At 49.6% G+C, this 24,454-nt stretch overlaps 1 protein-coding gene across 1 annotated transcript in view; it reads right to left on the reverse strand.

The window, feature by feature from the left end:
- Positions 1 to 2,112: 2,112 nt before the first annotated feature.
- Positions 2,113 to 24,454, reverse strand: part of LOC309408330 (neuronal PAS domain-containing protein 2-like) — a gene marked incomplete at its 5' end in the record, with an annotated part of 28,009 nt that continues 5,667 nt past the window's right edge. Inside the window, 15 exons of the mRNA XM_082004135.1 lie at positions 2,113 to 3,138; positions 4,391 to 4,598; positions 5,076 to 5,168; positions 6,332 to 6,534; positions 7,379 to 7,582; positions 8,117 to 8,275; positions 9,225 to 9,311; positions 9,793 to 9,902; positions 10,645 to 10,768; positions 12,630 to 12,711; positions 14,764 to 14,911; positions 17,663 to 17,769; positions 21,558 to 21,640; positions 22,517 to 22,635; positions 23,249 to 23,362. Of these exons, the coding sequence (XP_081860261.1) occupies positions 2,968 to 3,138; positions 4,391 to 4,598; positions 5,076 to 5,168; positions 6,332 to 6,534; positions 7,379 to 7,582; positions 8,117 to 8,275; positions 9,225 to 9,311; positions 9,793 to 9,902; positions 10,645 to 10,768; positions 12,630 to 12,711; positions 14,764 to 14,911; positions 17,663 to 17,769; positions 21,558 to 21,640; positions 22,517 to 22,635; positions 23,249 to 23,362 (2,012 nt within the window). The 3' untranslated portion in view covers positions 2,113 to 2,967. The remainder of the gene's footprint in view (positions 3,139 to 4,390; positions 4,599 to 5,075; positions 5,169 to 6,331; positions 6,535 to 7,378; positions 7,583 to 8,116; positions 8,276 to 9,224; positions 9,312 to 9,792; positions 9,903 to 10,644; positions 10,769 to 12,629; positions 12,712 to 14,763; positions 14,912 to 17,662; positions 17,770 to 21,557; positions 21,641 to 22,516; positions 22,636 to 23,248; positions 23,363 to 24,454) is intronic.

A 24,454-nucleotide genomic window follows, 5' to 3' on the forward strand; every position in this document is an offset into this window, starting at 1 on the left:
TCGGCACCCCCCCCCCCCAAACCCCTTCCCACCCCTCGTTTGTTGGACTTGCCCTGAAAGCCACAGCGATGCTAGAAAACTACTCTGCCTTGGCTACCTCCCTGCCAAGCCTGTTAAAAAACCCACCCCCCCCAAGCCCCTGACCCCAGCCACCACCTCTGAGATACGTTTGATTGACACCTGCCATGTCTGGGCTCATGTGCGGTGATGGGACACTGCAGAATAGCCATGGCGGTGCGTTGGGGCGATCTAGCTTTAATAGGCAAGGCGGGGAAAGGCACAGCCTTTCCCCTCCTGCCAGCCACACCGGGCCAGAAATCACGTACGATAGTGGAGCCCCACCGTAAGCCTGTGTGTTCGCCTCCCCACTAACATTCTGTGCCAAGGCTGGGGGGGGAACCAAACCACCTCCCAAAAATACAGCAACCCCCTCCTGCCCCAACCTCATGAGCAACCCTGCTGTCTTGGGATGGGGAGGGGGAGACCCTAAAAGTAGTAGTGCTTTAAAAAAAATTTTAAAAAATTATTTCCTACCTCAAAGGCTCCGTGCTGGCCCTTGCTGCGGCCCCTCACGTGACGCTGCAGCGCAAACTGCGCGGGGCAGGGAAGACCCCGTGCTCTCCCCAGGACTTGGGCTCTGCGAGCCAAGGGCTGAGGCTGTTATTTCGGCTCCCGAGTGCACCGCAAAGGCACTACCAGCAGTGAGGCGGCACTGGCCCGCGGCCCTGCGGCAGCCACGGCTACTTGTAGGGCTCTGAAACGGGGGGTAGTTCAGGCCGTGCCCGAAAGCGGCAGCTCAGCCTGCGCGGGGTCCCACCAGCCCCGATATTGTAACCCCGGCGCCGAGAGGCGCCGCGCACCTCCTCGGCTCCGCGCTACGGCTCACTGCGCTCCCCAAAACGCTGCCCACTGCCTGCTCTGCGACCCGCAAGCCGTCACCGCGGCTCCCTGCGAGGCGTGCGCCCAAACGCCCCGGCCAAAGCCAACCCGCGCCGATGCTTTTGCCAAGGGAGGGGCCCCGTGGAAAGCCGGGGGCTCGCACGGCTTTTGTTCACACGCCCACCCCTGCCCCGGCCAAAACACCGAAGCAGCGCAGTGCCTCGCACCAGCTCCCGGCTGCTGCGGGGGCACCCTGCGCCGGCAGCCCGTCCTCGCCATCCCCCTCGCCAGGAAACACCGGGGCACGGCGGCGGCGGGCGGGGAGCCACGCGGCACCCCGCCAGGCAGCAGGAAGGCTGCAGCCAAAACCGCGCCTGGGGCAGGTCCGTCCTCAGCTCTCCGGGCAACTCGGGCGGCCGCGACCTGCTCCAGCCAGGCTGGGACAGCCGGCGTCCTCCCGCCCCGCGCGTTGCGCCTGGCCCTGAGCTACCACAACCCTCCCAGTGCTGCAGCGCAGAAAACGGGGGTGGCTGGAGGGGGGAGCGAGGTAGCTAGCTACAGATAGGGCTGTACCTGCAGCACTGGGTATCATCTCTAGCTATAGATACACGTACCGACAGCTGTACTTATCTTTTTTGTACGCTAGCTTTCCCGCTCCCTTTTCTTGCAAGACGGGGCTGCTTGGGGCTGCTGGTGCCGAAGGCTGCTCCATCAGTAAGCACCAGCGTCCAGCTGCCGCGGCGGTGCCAAGAGCCAAGAAAGTGGCTTGCGCAAGAAAAAAAAGCAAACAAATGCCAAAAAAAAAAAAAAAAAAAAAAGGCAGAAGAAGCGTGCTTTGCTTGGATTTGACAGAGGTTACGAGCTAACCCATCCGTAAACCTTGCTCTGAATGCCAGGTGGAGCTTTGCTGCTGGGTGGACCTGGTCCTCACTAACCATTTGCTTGCAAAGCTTCTAGTAATGGCCTAACCCATCTCCTACCTCTGGGCTCTAACAGTGCCCAAAGTTAGTACTTAGCTACTAACGCCTCAAAAATGTACATTTTCCTTTTTCCTTTGGAAAGACACAAACAGTAGGGACTTTTAACTATACACCCACTGAGGAATAAACTGTTTTTTCAATTCATAAATATAAACTTATAGTTAAAAAGTGACAATTTACAAAAATACAATTTATTGCTCACCCTACGGGCTTGTAACATTGCTTGTGTCGTCGTGATCGTACGTTTCAGGTTTGCCAAATTGAAACATGACCTAGCAAAACCACAAAGTTTGCCATCATATGCTGTTCTACGCTTGTTTGTTGGTTTTCATGTATAGAAACATATACAACTACATCACTTGAAACAAAAACACCGAAAAAAGAACGAGTAATGGTTCTTTGTCTGTAACCTGAAAAAATATTCACCTACAGGGAGTAAAAACCATATAAATTTATCTGCACTCATTAACCAAAATAAAACATGACAAACATCTTACTAGCTGCGATGTGAGCTGGTATAACAACAGTAAGAAATTCAGGCAAAAGTGGTGTTATGTAAATTAGCAGCATTATCCAATCTCCTGGAAAACAAAAAATTGTGGGACTGAGGTATAGAAAAAAGGAAAAAAAATCCACAATGGACCTACTACAGCGAAACGGTTATGTACATGGTAATCCAACGGCGTCCTGCGGACCGGTACAGCCTGTGTACGCACTCCAAATGCTGGGCTTAAATTCACAGTGACTTTCAGCATTGAAGTCCTGAATGGAAAAGGGTTTTCTCCATTGCAAAGCAATCTTCATGGCAACCTGATAAATAACCCCCTGCAGCCAGAAAGCCATCGCCTTCCAGTTGTACCGCTGTGCTGGGCAAGAGCACGTACGGCTGCCGGAGCAGCACCACGGACCGGCTGCGCGGAAATCCCAACCGAGGAGGTGCCCCTGGAGCCGTCCGTCCCTGGCGGAGACCATCCCTCCAGCCACCGCCTTCCCCGAGGGGCCCGACCTCACCCATCCTGTGCGCCGATGGCGTCGTCCTCCCCTTCGCGCGCGCCCGGGGCGCCGAGCGGCTGCAGCCACGGTGGTCCCTGCTTCCCGGACCCGGGGTTCAGGGCAGCTGCATCTCGGGCAGGTCCTGCAGGTTGCAGGCCTGGCCCTGCGTGTGGCGGCTCTGCTGCTGCGGGTGGAGGAAGTAGCTCAGGGGGTTCTGCTGTGGGGCGTGGGGGGGCTGGAAAATGCGCTGTGTCGGACCCCCAGGCACCGGCTCAGGACCTTGCATCTGTTGGGAGACACAAATCTGACACGTGGGACCTGCCACTCCCTCTCTTGATGTGGGGCTGATGCCGAGGCTCGCAGCCAGGAGCGCGAGCACCAAGTCCTAAAGGCAACCTCTACCCATCCAGGGTACAAGTTGTGGACAAGCGGCTTGGGACACAGGTGCTATCAGCACGACTAGCAATGCCTGGAGAGTACGGAGGGGAAGCAGGGCCCATCCTACCAGCCCCACGGGGAGCCCAGCAGGAACGGAGGCCTTCAAAAGCTACTTGGATGCGAGGTAAAATCTGCAGGACGGGCACCTTCCATCTTGCATGGGAAGGATCTTCAGGCAACCAACGAAGAGGTTGCAAAGCGACCGTGTCCAGGTACCACCCCGTGGCTGGTACCCCAAAGACCTGGACTCGCTGGTTCACCCCCCATTAAAGGCACTGTGGCACCAAAGCCTGGTTTTCAAATTGCCCTGGAGCTATTTATCTCCCCCAGCGTCATCATTCTGCTGTCCATATTGCTAGTCCTCAGGACCTCGGCGCAGCCCATGGGCACACATACCCAAAGCGGGGATGGCTCATTTGGGGACAACAACAATTCAGTTCTTACTCTAAATCCAGTCCTGCTGCATGGCCACTTTCAGCTGTACCTACTTCTCCTGCTTTGCTTTCTACCATCTTTGCCTGGAGAACCGTAACTGACCTCTGCCAACCAGGCAAGTGTTGGAGAGTGTATTACTAATTAATTATTAGTTTTAACAACGCCTCTCCTTGGCAGCGTCATTGGTTTGGCATGCACTGATGAAGCTGTGCTTTGAAAAACCAAAGTCAACTTCTCCAGAGATTTGTGTTGCTGAAACACCCATTTATTAAAAGAAAGAGCGACGGCAGCTGATAAAATCCTTGCTATGCTGAGACATAACAGCAGGAGGCATGTTTTCAAAGGAGCTTATCCCTGATCATGTTTCACGTTTACAGCTCCTCTGGATGACAAGCTGTGTTTGTTTGAAAAAACTGGGTATTTCTTATGGACACTAAGTGATAACTGTGGAAAACATGGCTTTGAATTGGAAAACATGGCCTTGAATGGGTGCAGAGCCAGCCTGGAAAGGCTGAGCACTTATGTACGTGCAGATGGGCATGGAGCACGTGTGAGTGCACTGCCGAGGTTTGATTAGCCAGGTAACCCCCATTTCTTCAAAAAACCCAACCCAACCCCAAGGCCATCCCTGTGCATCCTCACAAACCTGCTCCCAGCTCCATTACCTGCAGGTAGAGACGGTGCTGCTGAACCTGCTGCTGTGGCCACTGGTGGAGATGAACCGGTGTGTTTGCCTGGTGGGATGTGAAGCTCGTGTGTGGGATCATCAGAGACGGGGCAAAAACGGGCGGTGGGGCTGGAGGTCGGACGGTGCTACAGGTAATCGGTTGCATCTGTATTGAGGGAGGCAAGATCTGCTGCTCTGCAACGAATCTGCCACGAGGAGGAAAATAAGGTGTGAGAACCCAAACCCTGATCCACCACCGGAGCAAGCCCTGGGGAGCCCAAGTTGCTGCAGGAACCAGAATGGAACAGGATTTGTCGAACCACACAGCACCTGGCGAAAGCAGGCCCCAGATTTCCCCCTCCCATCAAGCACGGACTGGAACTGCAGCCAGTTAAGGTTTTTAAGGCTGTACATCTCCTCCGTGACTTGATTAGTCATTTTAAGCTTTGCAAAAGCCAGAAAAAGATTACAAAAATATTTTTTCAAAGAATTTTAGTTATCATAAAGTTCTTTGTAATTAAAAAAATTCTCATTACTTTTTCTGCTAACCAGCTGAGCTTTTGTTTCTTTTAAGACTGAGACTGTGTTTGCATGATCACGTACAAGTTTTTCGAAGTAATTTTCAGCACCATAAAATGCCTTGCTAAAACACTGCATGAAAATAAGGGCCAGCAAAGACTCACTTTCCTTGCTGCCTGCTGGCACTGCTCTGCGTGGACTGGCCACTGCTGTTGGCAGTGGGCATCATGGCTTGGATAGACTGATCCAACAGCATCCTGTGGTGGAGGAAAAACAAGGGGACGGTCAGGGAAGGGAGAGGTCCAAACTCCTGACTGTCAGTCTCTAGAAACAAATCCCTGAAAATCCTCCCTGAAAGCACGCAGACCATTACCCTGAATAAAGCTAATGAAACAGGACGTTTATTATCGCCTTGCCTAATGCACTTGCAGAAGTGAGCTGAAACTTGCTAAACCTCCCACGTAAAAAAAACGTTTTATAGTGAGACCTCTAAGGGTTTATCTTGTTGGCTTATTTTGAAGTATTCTGAAATGGCTGGATCCCGGAGGCAGTGTCTGCAGACACCTCCCTGAAAGGTGGCCGAATAGTTTGGGGCAGTTGTAGGTGTTTTACACAATGTTTTCAGCATTGTATAAAAGAAAAATGTCTTTGCCGTGGCACTTGTCCTGGCTGGAGAAAAGACACTCTGGAGCTTCAGAGGAAGCAGACACAGGCTTGGGAAAGAGTGTCCCTCTTAGTTTTCCCTGTTCAGTCTCTCTGACAGCAGCAGATGTCCAAAGGTTACTTAGCTACGTGGACAATTTATGGAAATATATAGAGAAAAGGATTTCAGGCCCCTGAGGGTACAGCATGGTGTGCACAGCACCCTGCTCGCATGCACACCGGGCTCAGCACTAACCCAGATCTCTGCAGGAGGGAACATCCTTGACAGGGGATCAACATCCTTGATAAGGGGAGACCTTGTCGCTCTCTACAACCACCTGAAAGGGGGTTGTGGTGAGGTGGGTGTTGGTCTCTTCTCCCAAGTAACAAGCGACAGGACGAGAGGAAACGGCCTCACGTTGCACCGTGGGAGGTTTAGGAAAAACCTCTTCACCAAAAGCTTTGTCAAGCATTGGAACAGGCTGCCCAGGGAAGCGATTGAGTCACCGTCCCTGGAGGTGTTTTAAAGACGTGTAGATGTGGTGCTTAGGGATGGTTTAGTGGGCATGGTGGTGTTGAGTTGACGGTTGGACTTGATGATCTTAAAGGTCTTTTCCAACCTTGATGATTCCACAATTCTGTGATCCCTGTGCCCCTGCTGTGTCACCCAGAGACCATCACGCCCCTGAGCCCAGACGTGCCTGCCCTCCCCGCTGCATAGGTATTGCTGTTTTCTGTCACCACCATCAGGATGGTCCCAGCAGGGCTGTGTTCATACCTGAGGCTCCTGTCCTGGCTGTAGTCAGACTGCGGTTGCCTTTCGCTGCCGTCAGTCGGCATCTGTGCAGCCACTGTAATGGGATGCGTTTGCGAAAACACCATGGGGTTGTTGTAGAAGGGCACTGAAATGCTCGCCTGCCCCGGCAGACATGGTTGCTGGGCTTGGCTTCCTCTCACTAGGTGCTGCTGCTGTTGCTGTACCTGAAATGAAGACATAGATACCCATGTAAGTTTTTAAAGCTCCCTGATAGAAGGCTAAAATAACTGCTTCCAGTATGCAGCTGGGAAAAGGAGAAGGAACAGTAGGATATTCTCGCTGAACACAGCAGTAGGACCAGTCCGTCCAGGACAACCAACCCATTTGCATCTACTGCCCCTGCACAGCAGGTGCTGGGATCACCAGCAGCAGGAGCAGACGGTCTCTCGAGAAATCAGAGTAGGAGGGTAAGGGCATGCAAAGCTCGAGGGAGAACAGACCAGCTTAAGAGGGGAGGAGGAGTGCAGATGTGAAGTCCCAAGGAAAAGCACCTCAACCGTCCTTTAAAGCAGTAGTTTTGGTCTTTTTTGCTTTTGGACACGTCATTTCTTTCCCAGGGATGTGTGACCACCTACATAGTGGATTTAGGTCCAGTGATGACAAACAACCTTGTTTTTCAAAGCAGCCCTCTAAGAAAAAAATTAATCTTTTAAAATTATGCCTATTTCCCCACGTTACGAAGTCACAACTCACACCAGCTATGAATGAGCATCACGTTGCAACTGCAAACAGCAGCGAATGAGAGCCCAAACCTCCCACTTGGTTCCCATCCGGTCACCAGGACGGCTCCAGCAGTCCCCAGGGTTTAATGCTTTTAGGCTACCTGTCTTTTATTTTTACAGTTGAATTACATCATTTGCACCTGACTCTCGACACAGATTTCGTAATGCCAGTGACAGAGTAAAGCCAGCACAGAAGAGGTGTGTGGGACCACAGGGAAGGGGGACGTGGCAGACACATTTAAAAGCCAGGAAAGGGGACAATGAAGACAACGAAGCAGCCAGCGACCTGGGCGGCCGTGCCGCGGGGGTCCCTGAGGAATTGGCGCGGTGACGGCAGGCGGGTGTTGCAGTAGTGCTTCGTCCCCGTAAGGCCTTGCTGTTGTGACTTCTTGGCTGTGGTCTGCCTGGGCGTCCCCGGCGGCAGCGGCCTCCTGGGGCTCGGGTGCTGCACGTTGTTAAAGACGACGGGGATCGGCTGCTGCATCAGCATCTTTAGATAAAAGAGACACGTGAGTTATCGCAGCTCGTATGGTGGGAGATACTGTCTCTGGCTCCCAGGCTGTCTCTGTCAACACCTGTAACACCCCAGCAGCAACACCTCTAAATCCAGGGGCAAAGTGAACCATGAATAATAGAAAATCAATTGTCAGGTTGTGCCCAAATATTCATTCAGAGCCACGACGGTTCCAGCTCCATTACGCCTGTTGCATTTTGCAGGAACGGTACTGGGGATCCAGCAGCACTAACCAGCCACCGAACCGCCGAGCTTTTTGTGCAGGGGGGACTTCAGATTAGCTTGGGATTGTTTTTTTCCAAATAATGAAATTAATGATTCAATATGTAAGCAGTCACTGACGCCATACATCTCTTGGGACACACTACTGCCACATCTGAGACCAAACTACCCGTTTATGCAGAGCTCATTCCTAAATGCTTTTGCCACTGACAATTTTGTTACAGATCTGCATGCTCAAAGGAAAAGCAAATGATTTGTGTGTTTGGGAACCCCGGGGGCAGCAGGTACCTGCAGGTTGGAGTCCTGCACTAGCTGGAGCTGCTCCTTGATGACGTGGAGCTCTTCTTGCTGCGTCTTGATGTCAGCTTGCAGTATGCGAGTCCTCTCCTCCAGCTGCTCTTTCAGCTGATGCATCATCCCCAGCTGGGTTGGGAAATGGTACACTGGCTGTGGAGAACAGCAAACAAGATCACGGGATAGGACCAGTCCCACTGCTCACGTTCACAGTGATGCTGGCTTCAGAAAAACGACTGCTTTTCAGTTTTTGCCACAGAAAATATGATGATGACAAAAAATGGCAATTGCGTATTTAACCGAAGTACCACTGTACTTCCAGAGCAGCAGCACAACTGGCTCATACTCGGTGCCTCACTCCAGATGTTGGGCTGTTAAATTCTTGTGTAGATGTAATGTCTGTGCATGGGACTTCCCTGTCCCTTTAGTGTGACACCCTGCTGATTTTGGACTATGTGCGTTTTGTGGCCGACACTGCATGCAAACCCTTGCCACACCTCCAGGCTGGGCTTTCAGCTGTGCTGCTAATTCTATTTGCCAAATTCTAGGCCCAAGTTAGGTTGTAATCCCACTCTGGGATCCATCCTTCACACCTACCTTGGCTGTCTTCAATCCCGGTATTGTGGTCTGAATATTGACCTACATTGACCTCAAAGCTCTGTGAGGATGGGTCTCATCATAGTTATGGTTTATGACTCCCACATTTTCCTTGTGGTTTTTTTTTTTCTCCTTTTTCTGGCCTAACTCAAACCTTCTATGACATCTCCTTCCTCTACCAGGGCAATAAAACTCTTCAGCATCATATCGGCCTCTAGTTAGTTGCTACCCATTCGGAGATGAGCCTTCAGCAGCCCCCAATGGTTTTGACAAGTGTCAACCTTCTTCTAAGTTATTTCCTTGGGTGTCCCATCTGCTCTGCCTCCTTGCTGAAATAAGTGGTTGCAATACTTGGGTGCACGTAAATCTCAGTAACAGCAAAAGACAGGGCACTGAAACCTTGCCCCCACGCTGGGACCAGCCAGCAAGGAGGTAAGGGCAGTGAACCGGAGCCACCGAGTCTGACTGGCCATACCAGTGTGTTTAACAAAAATAAACCACATACCATCACAGCGTGCTGAGAGGGGACTGCCAGCTGAGCCATGGGATGCTGAGGGAGGTGTTCACCAGGGGTTTGAGGAGTTGCTATGGCCTAGAAATGAAAACTTTGCCTTATTGTAGGTCCATAGCACCTCTAGTGCAGAGGTAGTGCAATACCAGCTCACGCTGGTGATGAACAAGTGCAGGGGACTAGACAACTCCACGTGGAGATCTGAGGATGAGTCTGAAGGAAGAATTTAAGCTCCTGCCTGTCCCCTGCTAATTGCAAATCCTCGGCGTCAGCATCCATTTTTGGATAAAGGCCATTTCATATGTACAAAACCCAAGAAAAGCAGGCTCACAGTGAGAAGGCATTTGGCAAACTGAATCCCGAAAGGAGGCAGCGGAGGAGCTTCTAGCAGCTCTACACTGGCTCTGCCAGCCAGCAGCGTTCCCCCAGCCCCGGGAAAGCCCATGCTCAGGCCCAGCACACTCAGAGGTGGGGATCCAGTCTCTCTGAGGGTGAAATTAAGGTTTGTCAAGCTTATTTCTCTACGGCATCAGAAAAGCTTTTGCTCGCCAGAAGCACTGACCTGAGCACTTCCAGCTGATGCCAGCCGCAGGGCTGCCTTCTCCGCCTGCCCCCCCGGCACTGGCGGCCGGGTGGGAGTGCTGGTGTCCGTGTGTCGCATGGACGACGTGGCTGGAAAAGAAACGGTTCACTGTGATATGGCAGACCCGCGCCTGGGTACCCTGACTAAGCCTGAACTCTGCGAACACAGATGAGCAGCGACCCAAACGCTGCCAAACTGGGTCCCCGAACTGCCCCTCCGTGGTCCCTCGGGCTCCCCGCCTGACTCGTGGGGGTCCCTTCTGATGCTACCGCCCCGTTCCAGCCCTCCCTCCACGGCTGTCCCCAGCCGAGCTTTCCCACCGTCCCCCTGGTGAGTAGTTCAAGAAAAGCCCCCCGAGTCGGCTCCTACCCACGGCCCCACACGGGCACTGCAGGGGGGGCACTGGGGGGCGTTGGGATGAAGCTGCCAGCAAGGCAGGCAGCCTTCTGCGCTCCTTCTGCCGGGATTTATCGTCAGGGACCCAACCACCCCATAACAAGTTTTGTCAGCGAGGTTCAGGGCTCAACCAAATTGTTTCAGCTTAGCGAGTCACCTCCTGTCCCCTGAGCCACGGCAAACCACCAGAACCCTCAGCTGGTGGCAAATGGGGGGAAAGCTGCTCTCACACTGGCAGCGGGCTCAGAAGGCAGCACGCGGCCACGGCTCTGCTGCTGTACCGTCACTTGTTACAGCACAGGATGTCGGTCCTGCTGCTGAGCATCGCCCTCCCACCCTGACTCAGTCATTCCCAGCTGAACCCCGGTATTTTGGGGGCTGCTCTGCCCTCCAGCCCACTCCTCCCCCCCACGCTGGGCCGCCCCCGGCACCTACATGCCGAGTCGGAGAGGGCGGTGTGCGAGGAGCGCCGGGAGCTGTGGGACGACAGCGACACTCCCTCCCGGCTGGCGTCCTGGCTGCTGCCGCACTGCCCCACGTCCAGGTAGCTGCTGTGGCTCTGCGGGGAGCGAAGCACAAGCGGCGAGATCGTCAGCAGGAGAGGACAGTGCTGGAGGGGACCTGCGCCTCCCTGACCGTTGGTGTGCGGAAAAAAATAACAGACTGGGTGCAGAGAGGGCTAGCACTGCAGCACCGCAGCACCGAACCCTGGTGCCGTATTCGGTCAGCCCCGCAGTGCTCAGCCAAAAGCCTTCGGGTATCCCTGTGCCGACAGGACCCTCCGGATGACACCCCAGGCACGCCTTCGCTTTGGCGCGATGCCACACATTTCTGTCCCGGGACACCCATCTGACGGCAGTGAGCGGCAGTGGGGGGATGCATCGCGCCTCGGGCGAATGCCGTGGGGATTTGCTGCCCGTGCCCCCGCGCTCTGGCGTGCCACAAATGTGTGCAAGTGGAAATACGCTTTCATAATTAGCTTCCTTCTGCCCGATTTCTTCAGGGATGTCACAGTTCGCTGGCCGCAGCACGCTGGGGAGTGGTGGCAGAGGTAACGAGTGAAGGCGGCAGGAGGGGCTGGCTGGGGACCGGTTTTATTCATTGCAGAGACAGAGAGAGCTCGCTGGGAAGGGACACGGACCAGCGGAACTGGGACATCAGCTGCAGCCCTGGGAGAACGTGCGGCAAACAGCTCCTGCGAGGGACAGGTACCGGGCGATGCCGAGAGCTGCAATGCCGGTCGCCGCTCCCTGGGGAGCGGTCGCTCCCAGCCGGCTGTTGTGGGCAGGAACCTGGCAGCACACCCGCAGAGGGGAACAGCCTAAGCTAGTGACTGTTAATGGCTTTGGAGCCGTCACACCAAAACGACAGATGTCACCTGGCAGATGGCTTAAGGCAAACAGCCCGTAACCGTTGGGTAGCAGGAGCCTGTTTCACCTGCAGGAGATGGGTGACCACGATGGCCATGCCACCACGCTCCCCACGCCTCCCAAGGAGCTCCCCAGCCTCCCGCTTCCCTCCAGAAGATCAAGCAATGGGAGTGATCGCTCTGCCGCTCCTCCAGCTGCCTTACATCAACAGGTCTGCAGGAGAATATCTCAGCTACCATGTGGAAAAGGGAAAAAGACACAGAAGGGTGCTGTGGTGGCAAAGACTGTCCTTGCTCCAGTGCAAAACACCTCTGGGACAGCTTCCCCTATACATCCCATAAATGGCTTCTATACAATAATGTCTGAAGAGCAAGGAGGCTAGTGGAATCCACTTGAAATTACTTTGATTACTGGTCTTAGTTGTAAACTACTGAGAGGAAGAACTTGGATGTAATTAAAATGACCTTATTAATCGGGTAGGTGTGTTGGATGCCAGACTGATTCAAGCCATGGAAATTACTGCTCTGGTCACAATCCTACACCTGATGCGATCCTGCCCAATGGCGTAAACGGAGCTGAAATCTGGAATAAGTGTTTCCCATTCACTTCCAATCTTTGTCTGAGTATCAGTGACGAGCTTGCACTAACAAAACAGGCACCACGTGGTACCGCCCTGCGCCCGGATCCTCTGCGCCTTACTAACGGTGGCAGGTACAGCAATCTAGCCTCCAGCTCCAGCTCTACTTTTCTGCTTCCAAACTGAGGTGGCTTAAACGATCGTTGGAGTAACAGTCTCAGAAAGATAATGAGTAGCAGACCAGTAGCAATGCAACTGCTGAATTTGCAGTTCCATTGTCTGACCGAGCAGTTTAGAGCCATGCAGGTGAAAATTTCTCAGGGTCTGCTTGAGTCATAACCCAGCCGAAGGCTTGGAAGGAGATGGGAGTAAAGGAGAAGGAGAAGGAAGAACAGATATTTTCCTAAGATTGGTAAGTGATTACTCAGTTTGGTTTAAACACCTACTCATTCAATTGTGAAGGGACATGGTACCTTTAGAGAAGAGGATGCCAGTTCAATTGATGACTCTTCAAGGCCGAGATCTCGCCGTCTTTCAGCTCGAACTTCCGCATAACTAAAAAAAAAATAAAAATTTGAAATCCGTTTTTTCAGCCTGGATATTGTATGGTAACTACCCTACCATATATGTCACTACGGAGTTTTCGTGTTGAGTCACAAGCTTTGCACAGCACACACACAACTCCCTCACACACAAGGTGCTTAGAGGAACATAATCATACAGCCTTGCAATCTGTGAATAACTGTACATGCTGAATATCCACAGATTAGAAACAACAGGGCAGTGTCCCGGTCCCACTGTGCCTGGGACTGCAGAGCCTGCAGGATTAATTGCACTAATCATTTCAAGCACAAACATAGACGCTCCTTTGCAAATTTTGGCCTGGATGCCTTGAAGCAAAACTAACCTAAAAGCACAGTGCACTTGGTTATTGAAGACAAAATGGGTGTCTTTGTCCTCAGTACAATTTTCCTAATAAAGGGGATTCCTATTTTCCATAATCAGGCAGAAAAATGATCCTACAGCTTCTGTGCAGGTAAACTGCCATAGCAAAATTAATTTTCTAACCTGCTGACGTCCAAGAATCAATTTCTTTGCATGTTGCATGGTAGCTCAGCCAGACCTAAGCCAGTGCCTTGGGGGGGAGGAGGTCAAGTCTCCTCCTTCTGAGAGTGCACGCAGCACCATCCCTCAACATCCCTCGCTCCCGTGGAAGCTCTGAACACAAACCGATGGCTGCCCAGGAGCAGGAATCCCCAGGAATATGCCTCTAAAAGTGCATATTTGCTTTCCTTACTATTTTTTCTCTTACATAATAAAATATTTACAGTAAACAGTGCCACATGATTCACCACTGGGATAAATTGGAGAGGATGTTTTAAAGAGTCTCTGAGTGCTTGTGGATCATGGGCACTAAAGAGCGCTGAAATATTAATGGGCCATAACCTTTGTGGGAGGCAAGAGAAGCTGCTGAACTGAACTTACTTACAAGATTGTAGGCAATGAATTTTCCTGAAATCATGTTCTAACTCGTGTGTTTCAATAATACATTCTAAACCTTAACTATATGAGCCAGAATTGAATTTCAAAATCTACTTAGGACCGTATCACTAGCTTTAAGAAGCACTGGAAGCAGAAAGAAGAAACAAGTTCACGCACAATAAATTCAGAGCTTAAAGTGAAGCTGAACTCCCTGAAGGATGGCAGAAGCAACACAACTCAGAAGCAACCTCTCTGTCTAACATTTGCTTATGATAACACTTGACATGTAGTTGATACCAGCACACACAGCCCTAATCACTTACACCTGTTTAGTGGTGTAAGGTGTTCTCAGTCTGCGTTTCAGAACACGGAGCAGAATCCCAGTTTACTCATGTTTGTTCTTCCAGATGTTTGACAAGAAAAAAATTCAGAAATTGATTCCTGACAGTAAGGAAAGATGCAGTGAGCAGTATGCTTACTCAAGTTAATAGAGCAAACCAGTACGTCACTATTTTTTCAAGCCCTTCAGTAAATATATTCTCACTCTTAACACAACCTTTTTTGAGATGACAGTGGTAATCAAGCAGATTCCCCTCCAGAAGGTGCGTATCACAGAGCATCCCACACACACATCGCCTTCCAGCATGGGTTTGCAACCGAGCACAGGCATCCCTTCCCACTAGAGGGAGATCCTGGGCTGCATTTCAGATGAGAAATAAGGCTAGCAGGACGGATGATAACTTCAAGTCATAAATATTTAAAGCTCTGATCAAAAGGAGATGTATGATCCCATTCACGCCCATAAAGCCATCTAATTCTTAACAGCTTTAATTCTTCCTGCGGCCATGTCATCGCTAGGGATAAAAGGGGAATGTAACACACTGATAGACTCGGCCAACGGTGGCTTCCAGGCTTCTGGCCCGGTCGTCAAAAACCCCACAACATTAATGAAAACACATTATGCTTTTCCCCATGCTCCCTGTCGTAACAGCTTTACAGAATTACATACCAACTTAGTGTGTAAATATGTGCAGCAAATATTTGGCTAAGGCAAAACAGAACTGGGAAAAATAATAGATGACCACATGGGACATACACTGTGAAGTGTTTGGTGCTTGCTCCTACCTAACTACCAGGTGAGTGCAAACGATGAACTCAGGTTTGGAATTCCACTGGTGGTAGGTGATGTAGTAGTGTGTCTGCAGCCATATCCACTGCTGGCCTTTGGTCAGGAACCGATAGTAACAGGACTTTCCTTTTCCAAACTGCATCACTGTTAAACAAAAAAGAAAGCCATTTAGAGCAAACAGAAATTTCACGGTGCAAAGGCGATTAGAAAAACCACTCAGTCCCATACCCCTCTTGCAGTCTGCTACTGCGCTAAAACGGCTCTTGCGGCTTTATAAACACAACAGATGATACACAAACATGTACTGAGCTTTTATTTGGGTTCTTTCCTGCTGATGATTTTCACGAGTGCACTTTGCTATTTTGAGATTGTTCTTATAACTAATAATTGGCATAACTATATAACTAGCTATATTCTTGTAACTTATTTGTGGGCTCCTCTGAAATAAGCATAAATAACATCATTAATTAAACAAAGTACTGGCCTTTCACAAGTACATGAGAATGCATTTCAAAGACTGGGGGCTTGAAGTTGGGATCCTAATAATGGCACAAAACAATAAGATAGTGGAGTTTTAGCAGTTTCACTGAGAGTTTTCTTCCAAGAGATGACCTAAATACACCAGACCTGGTATGTATTATCAGGGTATGTCCAGAAAAATCTGAAGTGGTGCAATACAAGTGGAGAAGAATGAGGGGAACTACATTAAATAGCCACATTAATTATTCCCAGACTGCTGGGAGTACAAAATTAAACATGCTCACTTAAAATACCCATAATTAATGCAAAGTAAAGTAGACATGTGGTTTAAGCAAAGCCATTTCATTTCACAATAGGCAAGGTGCCTGCCCAGAGCGGTCAACCTGACGAATGGGAACTTATGAAGACACACTAATCCAGGCATTTTTACTCACCTGCGCACCTCTACTTTGTTAAGTATCAGGACTAACTTCTCTAGCAATGCCATTAACAGTGATGGGCATTAGATGAAGCACTTTGCGAAGACCTTCTGGCTAACACACTGTGCTGGGGATCACTGAGCTCCTAGTCCTGGCAGAGATTCCCTGAAGCAACTTCTATAAGTTACTTTGCCAGCACTTTACTTTGTCTCCCTGCACAGTAAGATTAAAAGATCCTTTCCTTCAGGTGTGTTGTGCAAATACTCTTTTCATATGTAAGAGGAGAGCCGCGGCTAGTAGAGACGTAGCACATAAATCACTAAACAGATTCTCTGCTGAATGATCTGACCCCACTCTCAATACAGTTAGTGCCTATGTCAAACTGCACACACACATTACCAAAAGGACACCATCTGATTAAGTAGCTCACTTCTGTCTGAATGGTCTTTTAAGCAAACAACATTAAAAAGTGCTGTACTTGAGAGCAATTAAAATATTCCTTTAATATTCCCATCTACATGCTTGCTGCACTTGACACAACTTGCGTCTTAGCCCCTTTCACAGCTTCCTTCGTGTGCTCAGCCGGGCAACCTGCTTCGCCGCCGCCTCTTCCGCACCAGCGCTCTGCCTTGACAGGGCAGGAAAGCCGGCAGGAGGGCGGAATGGGGAAACCTGACATTCAAAGTCGCCATTTTCTGCATTCTCTACTAGGTCCTTTAGCGTCTTATACGTGTAAGTGGTAGAGGGTACATGGTAGAGATGGGGCTGGTTTGCAACTTGGAGATGAAGCAGCTTGTCTAGCTCCAGTGTGCTGGGGGTCTGTGGAGTTTCTTGGTGTCCCTGCACTGTGCTGCTCTCCAGCTCAGAGCATCCTCCTTTCTCCACTTCGGGTGTCCTTCTTTCCTTTCGACAAAACACTCTCCTTTCAAACGGGGAGAGCAGAGCGACAGACAGACAGAGAGTTTGCCCAAAAGGGAACCTGTAAGTAATGTTTCTTGGCAAAATATCTGATTACCCAGATGCATTTTACAAAGAGCATAGTTACTTTTCATTACAGCGCTTGGCAATACAAACCAGCTGGAGGAGAGACCCAGTTCTGGCTCAGTATCTCAGTCTGAAGTGCATGTAACAAAATGGAAGAATACAGTCTCAGGGATAAAGCATCTCCCACGCTCATTTGGCAGGAAGAGCATTCTGATTAACAGTCGACCACATCTGCTGCCACCTTTTGCCCTTCAGCAGGACGCGGTGCTTCCGCGGCGGGCTGCGCTGCCGCGGTACGCGGGCGAAGCGCTCCTTCTGACCTAGCTCCTCCTGGGCTCTTGCAGGTCACAGTATTTCACCTTGCACGAAGATGAACTTCACGTACATTCTCTGGTGTCTGCACATCAGCCAGAACAGGACTTTTCTGCTTTACTTTCAGGTTGACCAAAAATGAGCCATCTTTACCCACAGGGAATCTGTATTTGGTACTCGTGTATTTAAAAAAAAGAATCTGAATCTCCAGAAGCATTTTACTACTACTAAGTGAGGTTCACAACATCTAACTGCACAGGCAGGTGATCCAAATCCTGCTTTCAGAAGGCACTTTGGTGAGCTGAGCCTCCTGGCTGACTCCGGAGCCCACGGGAACAGCAAGAGCCCACGATCTATGACAATCAATAAAACTCACAGGGTCTGGGGCTGCCCTCACAAACTGGGGGCAGAGGGTGTAAAGTTCTGACTTCCTACCTATTAATCTCATTTCACTCTCAGACAACCCGTCTCAAACAGGTTATCTGCCAATTTGGGAAACCTGCACAAACAGTTCCTGATCTGAGTGAATTCTGCAGGGGCTCTACCTCCCAGGTAAGCGTCAGCTATGACAGTCTGTCATGGGAAGAGAGAATTCCCTCGCACCCCAGGTAAAGATGCCTTTTGCGACAACAGTAAAAGGTTTTGCACAAGTGACAAGCGAGATCAAAGACAGGCACGCTGCAGAGGGAGAGGAACTTACAGTGTTCATGGCACCTAGCAAGAAGCTCCAGGTCATCTGCGTGGTAGTAATCATACCCTGACGTTCCCAGAACCTCAAAGGGTAAATATCCTATAATTGGCGGAGCTCTAGAAGGGAAGCAAAGGGCACGGCATGAGCACAAAACCTGACACTTTGACATCCTGGCAGATGCGCTGCGATACTAGTGACCAAAACCATCTCGTACGTTCACTTGTCAGGGAAATCAGGAGTGGATTTTCATTTACATAACGATGTATTTTCATATACAAGCAAAAAAAAACCCAAACAAACAACCAGCGAGGGAGAGGTAAAAATTGAGAAAATGAAAAGGTGTGTAGTTACTGTTTCATAGCCTATTCATTATGTGGGTGTAGAGAAAGGCATGTACGTAACGCAAGTGACTCAATTCATTAAGCACGTTTGTGAGACATACAGCTTGAGAAACGCTATGGCTGCTCGTGTGTCTAGTGACTTACAGCTCGAGTAAACTTATCCAGTAGGTTGGATGTAAATGCCACCTGGGTAGTAACTGTAAAAGAAAAAGTAAGTGGGAAGCTGCAACGTGGGTCAGGACCAGCTTGGGTAAAAGAGAAAGTAACCGTTCCCATGGAAAAGCTTGGGAAATTTTTGCCAGCAAAGATGTTTCTATGCTGGTAATAAAGATAAGAATAGGCACGGGGCTGATTTTAAGGACTGTTATTTCAATGGCAGGTAGAGAAGGAATCGAGGAAATATTTAGATGGGCACATTGTAATGACTTACCTGACTATTCTGCTGGCAGTGCTAGATTTTCCTTTTTCTAGGCAAAATATGAGATTTTTTTTTAAGCAAGCATCCTAACAACACAGAGCTTGTGCACAGCCTTCCCCAGAGCCTGCTAGCTTATGATTATGAAACACCACTGAAATGTGAGGACAAAAGCCACTGTTTTGCCTGTTCTCCCTATACCAGCATGCCACCTTCTGTGCCCTACTGCTCAAGTACAATCCTGCTTGCACCAATTCAAGCACCGCACGTACTTTGTGAGGCAGGACTGGCACTAATTGGGCTACACCTATTTGTTTTGGCTGCTGGATGTGCTGATAGCATGAGGCTCACCTGCCAAGTTCAGCATGTTCCTCAGGAATAAGGCGTCGGTGTGCTAGTGAAACGGTTAACATTTCAAAATCAAGGCAGTCCGAAGGTGTCACTGCCTAGCAAGCACGCCTCTCCCACTGCCTTTCTCTTGGTGTGTCGAGTGACCCTCTTAAGGCAGGTGGATGCCATAAAGTGGCCAAGAATGTGAGCAAAAAATGATTTAAGTGTAAGTAGATTTGGGTTTGGACGGCTCAATCCTGAGTCCTCTGGATATTAAGGTGGGAAGTTCTCCTGTCGTGGCTGAGTGACCCAGCTCCACATTTGTACTCTTGAGAGACGTGGTGGGCATAGATTTTTCAACTAAAGAGAGCCCAGACAGGTCTATAACCTCTCTCTTCCCCACGACCACGAGCAGTTTGGCACCAAATGGGAAACAGGGGAAAAGGAAGGACAGCCAGGGATCTGCTCAACAGCAGCCCCAGGAGGTTCAAGGTCTCAGCAGGAGCTGCCGAGCCCCAGCAGAAGGGGTTGGCTGGGAGAGCCAGCCCTCCACACTCTCTGACGGCAAATCTCCCGAAACAGAGTGTGCTTAGTACACAGTGGTCTCCGGCACAATACAGCCTTATTTATCCAAATAACTTTTCACAGAGCACTGTGTTCCTTTTCCTCATGTGACCCAGATTTCTGTTAATGATGATAATATGGGTATTTATTAAAGTGTCTTTCCTTGCTGTCTCTTTGGCAGAACACACCAGTGTCCTACTCCTATCTTTAACGGCATGCTTATATTCAAGACAATAATGTCTTTCAGATGTACATCAGATAAACATTTAAGCTGATCAGGAAAGTATTATGCTTTCCTGACTATCACCACCAGAATTCTTTAAATGAGAAGGCAACCACAAAATGCTCCTCATCTGTCATATGACAAGGAGCTGCTTTGCTTGTGGAACAATGTAAAAGCGTCTTGTTTTACATTTACATTTACATTTACATCCAGCCTCGAGGACTGCAACTCGCTGTGCAGATGGATATGCACAGTCTTCACAGAGCCTTTCGAGTGCAGTCTTTTAATAAATGAAGGAAAATAAGGAGAGGACCAGAGTGCAGAAGAGAAACAGATCATTAGCAAAGTTGACAGGATTTCTTCCTCTACACATATTTTCATGTAGACCCATGAATATAGACTTTTCCTAGTTTTCTAATGTTTACCCAGATCTACAGAGTGCTTTTTGCATTATCTAGCTTTACTCAATTTTATGTTGTCATGATAGCAAAGGTCCTGATTCCAACTCATGCCGGGTACCCTCTGCCCCTGCTGACGGCACACCTCAGCGTCAGCCGGGGTGAGTTGACGCAAATAGGCAACAAATAGCAAAATACCCAACAACACTTCACAGCATCCTGTGGACTGAACCGGAGAGAGGTTTGAATCGGTGATTAAATGAGACAACCTGCACGATCCCCTTCTCCTTCTTGGGTCTGGGCTCACCGCTCGCATCTGGGGCGGTCACAGACTCTGGCTCAGCATCTGCATCAGCTTAATTTACTCTCGGTAACAATGGTTTCCTCACTGGGGATATGAGTAGGACCGGAGTCCTACTGATAGGACTCTCTACAAGCACCCGGCGCAGAGAGACTCCTCTCTGAGTCGTATCCCAGATTCATCAAAAGAGTCTTTGAGAGGTTCCAGAGCAGCTCCTGCTCGCCTTATTCACAGGAGCTGCTGGGACACAGCCCTTTGGAAAACCAGCTCGCTCCGTCAGGCAGTGAAATAAGGGGCTTAGGGCTCTTTTACGTATCTTACCATCAATCACCTGATTCTGAAAAGTGTGCATTATCGGACAGGCCAGTTAAAGTCTAACAAAGTCACTCCAGCAAGATCTCAACAGCATGAATAATAGGCCGACTGTCCCAAACCACACAGCATTAACCAAAGGGTTGTTGCAGGGACAGGTCCTCTATTCTTCAAGGTATGGTGCATGAGGTACACATTTTGCTTACTAAATAAATGCAAGTTATTATTCATTTGTATTTGCTCTCTCTCTCCCTCTTGCTCCAAATGTGCAGATGATATTTAGGGTTTTTTCCTCCCAAAGATTTTTTTCTCCACAGCCTTATTTACTAGTCTTCTATTCCTAGTAATGACTGCCTTTGCACAGCTTGCAAAGGGAGGGATAATGGAAAGGGTAGGATTTTGCCACGTGCTTATACATACATGTCAAATACAGAGAAATAAAAGAGTGAACAAAAACCTCCAGCTTCTTTTGAAGAAAATGAATCCTATATTAATCAGCTTAATAAAGTGGTTCCAGTCTGTTTCATTCACCAAGATGAATCCTAGCCCACCATATGGCATTCAGTCAAAAACAAATCTGCAATTAAATCAGCTAATCCACTGCTTTTTCTTTTATTTTTATAAATTCCATCATTTCTTAAGGTGAAAATCAGAACTTTATTGACACAGCAAAAGATTTAGAAGGATTCCTGGAAGCTGTAGCTGGAGAACAGAGGAACTAAACTAATACAGGGAACGGTACCCACACTGCTCAGTTTTAATGACTTAATATCTTGATGATGTTAGACATTTTTCTAGACACTTTCCCATCATTTTATATGGTTTCTTACCTGCCTAAAATATGGAAAAGAGCAAAGCATTTAAGGTTGCCTAATAAGTAAGTTCAGAGTATTATTACTTATTCAGCTGCATTTAATTAGAGCTATTCTACTTGGGATCTCATACAATAACTACACAAAGTTTTCTATTTTTAAATCACAGGTTTGTTTATTCTTCCGTGACTAAAACCAGATCTCTTACCTGTGGTCCAGGAACAAAAACTTCCATTCCAAACTATGCCTCGATGTAAATTCTTCACATGGCTCTTCAATATTGCAGAGCTCCTGCAAAACAGTTGGCACATTCAGACATTTAGTTCTATGAAATGACAAAAGGAGCCCTCTATCAAGACCAAGGCTGCATCTTCTTGGTATAACAAACCATAGAGAAATACAGTGCTTTTAAAGCACTTGACTTATTTTCTTCTAAGGAATGTGTAAGCCTCGTTTTATAGATGCATAAATTGATGAAAAGTGGCTGAAAAATTTACCCTGGGTTGAATTTCAGAGCTAAGATAAAGAGTCCTAAGGCCTCATCTTGCAGTCTGTAGGCCAAATTCCCCATTTTTTTGTAAATATTGGTATCCGAAGATGGATGACAGCACCAGGTCCAGTCTCAAACCCAACTGGCTAATGCTCTCTCGAGCAAGAAGCACCTACAGTTGTTATCCCTGTCATCGCTGCACTGCGCCACAGGACACTTGCAGACCAGCAGAAAGAGTCCATGAAACACGGCGTTCACAGTGTTTCAAGGTGCGGGTGGTCTTCTTGCACAAAGGAGCAGTGGGATGCATTTCTTCAGAGGCTGCAACTTGCCAAGCGGCTTGGCTGGTCGCCTGGCATTGGCGCTTCCTGGGCCGACTGCTCCGAGACGCCCATCACACGACCGCCTCTTCTCAAAAGCCGCTCCCGCTTTGTATCTCGTCATTCCGAAACACACACTTACGCCGTCCCTCACTCCCAAACGCAGCGGTGTCCTCCCTCATTCTCCAACCCCCCGCGCCAACCGCCTGCGCTGCCGAACGTGCCCTTCGAGCGGCCGCTGCCACACGGCTCCCCTCGCAGCAGCCGCGCACGCGCTCGCGGAACCAGCAGCGGCTCTGCCGCCGAGCGCCGGCCGGTCCCCGCACGGAAGGGAAGGTGCAGTCGCAGAGCTCTCACCTTTAAGAACTGCGGCGTGACAAGACGAACGGTTGCTACGAGGCAAATCTGCTCCTCCGCGGCTGACCTGAAAGCTCGTGCAATAGCTGACTCAAAGCCATTACAGGAGGGTGTAGGCACTAGACAAACCAGACAATTTATTTAAGAAGAAGAGGAAGGAGAGCTTTCTTTTCATGTTAAGACAGGTACAATGAGTGATGAAACCCAAGCAGCAAACCCCTCCTACCCACAAGGCGATGCCACACTGATACACGCGGATGTTATTTAAAGCATGACCCTTCGGGCTCCCGGTTACACAGCTGTAACCGCCTACGCCTGGTTTGCAGGGACGCTTCACGAGACAGCTCCGAGCAGCTCAGTGTGCAGCTACAAGTCTCCCTGTCAGCCTTTCTCCAGCTCAACGTTTGCAAGAGTCGAGATTTTACAGGTTTCTCAAATTATTCTGTCTTTTAAAAGTGTCATTTGATTGCCACGAGTGAAACAGAATAGCGTACATTACTGGTCACTTGAATAAGCAGGCTGCTTTACAATCGGCAGTGGGTCAAATGGAGGTAGGATCGGGCTGGTATCACTTCTTTAAGCTTCCCCACCACTTTATATGAAAAAATCTCCAACATATCCACAGCTCATTCCACCCCTGCCAATTACGGGGCCTTTAGGAGGAGTACAGATCACCACACAACTTAAAGGAGAGAGGGAGAGAGGTAAAGATAGGCTGGAGCAGTAACTTACCGTGAGTAAAATATTTAAAATCCACTACAAATTTCACATATTCATACATCAGGGGTTCATTTGGATCTAAGCTGCTTCTTGCTAAATGGCAGCAAAACTCTATTTGCTTTTCCGCTGAAATGAGAGAAAGAGAGGGAAACGTTCCCAAAGTTACGGGAAGCCTGCACTTCAGCACACCCCATGTACCGAATCTATCTACCAGCCCTGCTGCTGCGGTATCTGAGCACACCCTGCTGGGATGCTCTTGATACCCCTAAGTAAATATATAACTACCAGCAGCAATGATCAGCTGGTTCTGCTTAAGGAAAAGTATTCTCCCCCTTTCTCCCACGGCTTTACAGCCACCCCGCTACGCTGGGCACGCATGAAGCCCTGGCAATACTGGTCACCGGCGTTTCCCCTGCACGATGTCCATGCAAAGCTATTAAGTGGTATTGCAGTACGCTGCTCTGGCACTGCTCAGTCGGACCCAGATCCAAAGGGCACTGAAGTCACCCCAAGCCGGTCTGGCGGAGGGCCCCATGCCAAACTCTCATTCAGCTTTCTGCCCAAGGTCTGAACTCCATGGATTAGACCACGCGATCTCCAGCTGAAGGAAACCAACCCCAGTGCAGAGCACCAGCACGAGGGCTGCGCAGTTCCCGCTGACGCTTACGGGGCAGCGGAGAGGGGACGCTACCACTGCCCGGCCACGGCAAACCCACCAGGAAAGGGGGCTCCCAACACAGGCTTCGTGAAACGAGGATGTTAGGAAGACGCTGCCGCCCGCTCTGGTGCTGGGGATGTTTTCTGGGGAAAAGGGACATTTTGGGGGTGTGACAGCAGCCAGCGGCAGAGATCCAGATGGACTGTTCAGATAGGAAGGCTGTTGCTTAAAGTCCATGTAGGGTTTCTCAGGTGTCCTGAGACATGCAAGCTTCCTAAGGAACAAAGACTCTGCCAAAACCCTTGGGGATTTCTCCTACCCCTTTCCTTCCCCCAAGCCCCTCACTCCTTTCACAGGCTCAGTCCGGCATCCTGCCCTGGGAAAAGTATCTAATAAGGGCAACTTCACCGTCCTACAATGCAAAGCAGACAGTAAAAGAAAAGACTGCCCAAATCAAAGACCAAGGACTGGGAGCATGTAGGAGCATTAGATGATGTGCTGCATTAAAAACCAGAAATATTAACCACGACAAAAAAGAAGTGGCAGGCAGGAGAATTAAA

Source organism: Phaethon aethereus (genome assembly GCF_964289735.1).
Source record: "Phaethon aethereus genome assembly, chromosome: 10".
In the NCBI taxonomy this organism is placed as follows: Eukaryota; Metazoa; Chordata; class Aves; order Phaethontiformes; family Phaethontidae; genus Phaethon; species Phaethon aethereus.